The sequence below is a fragment of the Cydia amplana genome, chromosome 6 (assembly GCF_948474715.1).
Source record: "Cydia amplana chromosome 6, ilCydAmpl1.1, whole genome shotgun sequence".
NCBI lineage: Eukaryota > Metazoa > Arthropoda > Insecta > Lepidoptera > Tortricidae > Cydia > Cydia amplana.
In genome coordinates this window covers 306514-311281 of record NC_086074.1, presented here as the reverse complement: position 1 = coordinate 311281, position 4768 = coordinate 306514, and the positions used below count along the sequence as shown (strand labels likewise).

General features: G+C 35.9%; 1 protein-coding gene across 1 annotated transcript; it reads right to left on the bottom strand.

The window, feature by feature from the left end:
• Nucleotides 1–256: 256 nt before the first annotated feature.
• On the bottom strand, nucleotides 257–1142 carry LOC134649299 (uncharacterized). Its single transcript, XM_063504026.1, has one exon. It carries the CDS (start codon nucleotides 989–991, stop codon nucleotides 257–259), a length of 735 nt encoding a protein of 244 aa, XP_063360096.1. The 5' UTR covers nucleotides 992–1142.
• Nucleotides 1143–4768: the final 3626 nt, after the last annotated feature.

Below are 4768 nucleotides of genomic sequence, written 5' to 3'. Positions count from 1 at the left end.
TTCTTTATTTTTCTTACTCAAAACTTAAAAAAACTACAGGTTACAATAAATTAGCTACTTACAAATTACAACAATAAATACAGATAAATTTAAGGCTCTAGCATCACAATATTATAGAAACTATTCCTATTAAATTGTATACAAAACCAAATTAAGTAAGCTCCTTCAACTGCTAATTAGTACTAAATTAGACTAAATACATATCAATACTGAAGTGTATAAAATTAATAATAATCATGATATTATTATTATACAACTAATTGCCACTGACAGCTCGCCCTTGCCAAAAGGCAGCCAAATCCCTAAACTTCTCGCCACATTTCCTCTTCAAACCAGGACTGGACCTCAAGGCCGGTCTCTTCAGTATCGTAGTGAACTTCTTCACCAAATGTGTGACAGTCTCCTTGGCCGAGTCATCCAGGGTTCGGCTCAGTGATGCCAACGTAGAATGCAGATGGTCGAAAACTTCATCGATATACCTATCCACGTCTTGACTTGGTTCAATAGTGTCGTCGAACGAAAGATCCGCAGCCGAAATACTGCATTGAACTATGTCGTGGATACTGGGTCTTTTCTTCGCTTGGCTGAATCGAACGGTGCTGGTCGCTGAACACAGCTTCTCCAAAGACTTGAAGACATCGTCAATATCTTCACAAATCTCTTCTACGGAAGAAGCCGATAAAATTTCGCCGCTGACGAAGAAAAACGGCTTTATCTTTTTCGGTGTCTTCAGATCTTCCATGAACTCTAAGTATTCCGTGGACTTTTTAGAGTGTTTTCCAAGTTTCCTCTCTGCAGTCTTAAAGACAAAAGACGAGTCGAATGTGGATTTCTTCAAGTCTAAGGAACTGAATGTTGTCTTCATCTTAGGAGTGCGATCCAAGTCTTCTTGTGCGTCGTCGAGGTCTACAGGGGAGCCCCATTTCTGCTCCAGCTGAAGCCACTGCTCAATGCCGGCTAGGATGGTTTCTGCGTCGAGTAAGAATGCCATGTTGTCAGAACGAAGGTTGCTGGTTGAATGACGTTTGAAATCAATGACGCGAGTTTTTATAGCGAGCCAACCCCTACACCTAGGTAGGAAAGTGGTTAAGCTAATCAGTTATCTTTTGTCCTTAATGAGGGATTAGCGCAATGGGAAAGTCAGGTAAAGGATTAACCGTTCGTTATTGATATCTATTTTATGGTGTAACGTTTGACGCTGAAAGTGATTACTTAAAAATACCATGCTGTTTTAATCCGGTACCGGGTTTGTTTGTGTTGTGCAAATTTTATGCAAGCGCATGGCGTTTGTTTATCCCGATTTTTATTTAGTATTACTAAACGTATATTGATATATTCGATGTGTAACTGTGTCTGTGTTTTTGATCGGTTTGTAAATAGTAATACGTACTCGTAGTTACTAAAATCATTTATTTCGCGCATTAATCCGCTAATATTTATTTCCCTACTACTCAAGCGTTAGTCAATGAATCAATTAATTTAAGTTTTTATAAAAGGTTACTTCTTAATTTTTTTGTTAAGTATTGTTTATTATTTAATAATCAAATAACCACTTACTCGCTAGATTACGAATTTACGAATAGTAAAAAAAGCAAAATCCATCCGTAGCTCTTTCGAATTTATATTCTTGGGAGCGATCTAGTTAATCTTATTTATCGCATGCGCTCTAGAACGGAGCAATTAAACGCATCCAGCGCCGCCGTGTATCATCGCAGTAATCCGAGGGACAGAATCATAATAACAAAAAACAATAAAAATAACGAATTACCCCGCGGACTCGCGGAGAATCGGAGTGGAGGACGCCGGACAGGGGTAGACGTGGAGTAGCTATTAGGATTACAAGTTTTTGTGACAGCTGTGGAGGAATGGAGAAGTCTAAGTGACGATCGAACGCTTGTAAAGCCTGATATGTAGTTTTTTGATGATACTTAGTTGTGTATTAATAAAATAATTATGACATTTTTGGCAATAGATGGGTCGGGTAACATAAAAAAGATGGAATTTCTTCTCAGCCTACTCTCGTAGGTAAGTAAATATTCATTAATTTAATTTCATTTATTTTATTCACTAACAATATACCTACATTGTGTTGGAACGTTATTCTACGACGTATGTAATTAACTATCTTAATTAACATTAAATATAATAAAATGTATAAATATAATATATTATTTATTGCACCGATAATAATACATTTAAGATGTTTTTTTTTTACTTGTTTAGAGTAACATGGTAAGATTAGGTAAACTGAGTTGTAGGTAACACTCAAGATTGGAGTTGATTTAAATTGTAATGTACCTAAGCATTTTGTTGTTAAACTGTACTGCTTAGTAAATAAAATTAATTAATAATAATAAAGCTAAAACAGCAACAAATTTGTTTTAAAGGGGTGCAAATATAATTTTTAAGTAAGTCCATACTGGCAATTTGACTTTTCTTCTTAAATCTTTACGTACTGAACAATAAACAACTCACTTAACTTCAATGTCTGTTGTTGTCTTCAATTAAATGTGGTATTTACTTGAAAATATGCAACCGTCAAAGTAAAGAGAGATGAGAAATTATAAGCTTTAATCTCATCTTAACAGAACTTATTTGATAAACCTAACAAAAGGATTATATTTGCGCGGTAATCCTTACGCAAATTGTTGAGTTAATCCTTTAATATTTCAAACATTGTAATAAATAATAATAATAAATAATAATAACAAAAATCTTTATTTCGAAGCACATGACTCCATAGGGTATTAGTATATAGTTATTAAATTAAATTACAATAATTAAAATAATTAAAACTATGTTAGTGCCTAGACTAAGATATATTAAAATTGAAACTACAACTAAAAAACTAAGAACCAATGCTGAAACTAAAATTAATTAACAAAATGTTTTGCCACACTTTTTACTTGCCCTAGCCAGTATACAATGATCGGGCAATCAAACTTGTCAGCAATCACATTCAGAATGCTATTGGGACTCTGTCTCACTCGCCTCAGCAGGGATGTAATCTTTTTTCGCATGATTGCAGGAAACCCATCAGTGCGCGCCTCGCAAAACATACCTGACGCGCTACACCTGCTGGGCAAGCCCAACAGCATTCTGAATATGTTGTTATACTGCACTTTCAGAGCATTGTAGGCACGCTTGGTATACCTCACCCACAGGCTGCTCGAGTAAAAAGATTGACAATAAGCTTTAAAAAGCGTTATCTTTACTTCATTGGAACATCGAGCAAACCTGCGGGCAAGCATATTTCCACGTACCGCCAGAGCCCTGCGCTCTCGTTCTATATCTTGATCATCACTCAGATCATCAGTAATTAAAATACAAGTTTCGTTTTGTAAAATTTTATATGCCATAGCTACTCCATAACTCCTTCGTTCCAAATCCACATTCTGTTTGTGCTCGTTCTTAATATGGGGCAAAACTGTTGGAAGAACAACAGTTTTTGCTGTATATTTTATGTTCTGTGACGCCATAACTCAGCTGTGACAAGCCCTGAGCCCCGTGATATACAGAGTACTAGTACTTCAACATTATTTATAACTCGGCAGTTATTTTTATTTATTCTCATGTTTTATTGGTTTATTGTGTCACGCGTTGTTGGGCGCGGGTTTGTACGCTAAATGGTTTTGTTTAGTTGTCAGGAGTTGTGGCCAGCGGCTCCGTTAGTTATGGCAGTGCCGTGAAAAATGAAGATCAAAACTTATGGCTGAATTCGATAGCCAATGAACCAAAAACGAAGTCTCGTGTTCCCGAATGTGAGCAAAAATATCCGCAATTATAAGTAATTTAACCTCGAGCCGCCTATTCAAAGGCCGTTAACTCCCGTTTGAAGGGGCCCACTGATTACCAGTCCGCCGGACGATATCAGCCTGTCAGCTGTTCGGAACTGTCAACTTTTTGTTCTAACTGACAGGTCGATATCGTCCGGCGGACTGGTAATCAGTGGGCCCGTTAACTCTAATTGGAATCTTTATTTTTATATCAAAATTGCATGTGTCTTGGCAAGTGTCAATGTGATGGCTACTTGACTAGAGGATAAAACATTTTGATTACAATTTTTTTTGACATAACTGATATACTTATAACAAGAAGTAAATAAGTATGTACGTGGTATTTTATGTACCTAATCTTAAAATTGCGCTACGAAAACGAGAAAACCGCAAGTTTATCTTTATCATAACACAATAATCTTGTCCGAAGATTAATGAAATGAAACCGTGGTATTTATTTACAAAGATGCAATTGTCAAAATACGGGGAGATAAGAAACTGCAAGTTTATTCTAACAATACAACGCTGTTATCAGTCTTATCGACAAAACAAAGTGATTACCAAATTACCGATCGATTTAAATAACAATGGGATTAATTTTGCGTCCAAGTATTTATGCAAAGTGCCGCGTTAATCCTTTTACGCCTTATCAGTGCATACCTTCATATTATAATAAGCATGGAAGTGAAAGTGTAAAAAATCTCGGCCATTAGATAAGGGACATAAATATCCTTATTGATTCATTTTGCATACACCTACATAAAGTATTTAGGTACATACTTACGATCAACATGTGATGTCATATGTACTATGTACATACTATACCTTTAATATCTTAAAGGTGAACTTATTTATTTAATAGTAGGGCCAAACAATAGATTCGAAATGCATATGAGTAATAAAGAGTTAAAGAGCGATTTATCCAGTGTCTTTCCACATAGCCCACATAGGGCTGCGTTTTCACTCGGTTTAAGGTTGAATGATGGTTAGAG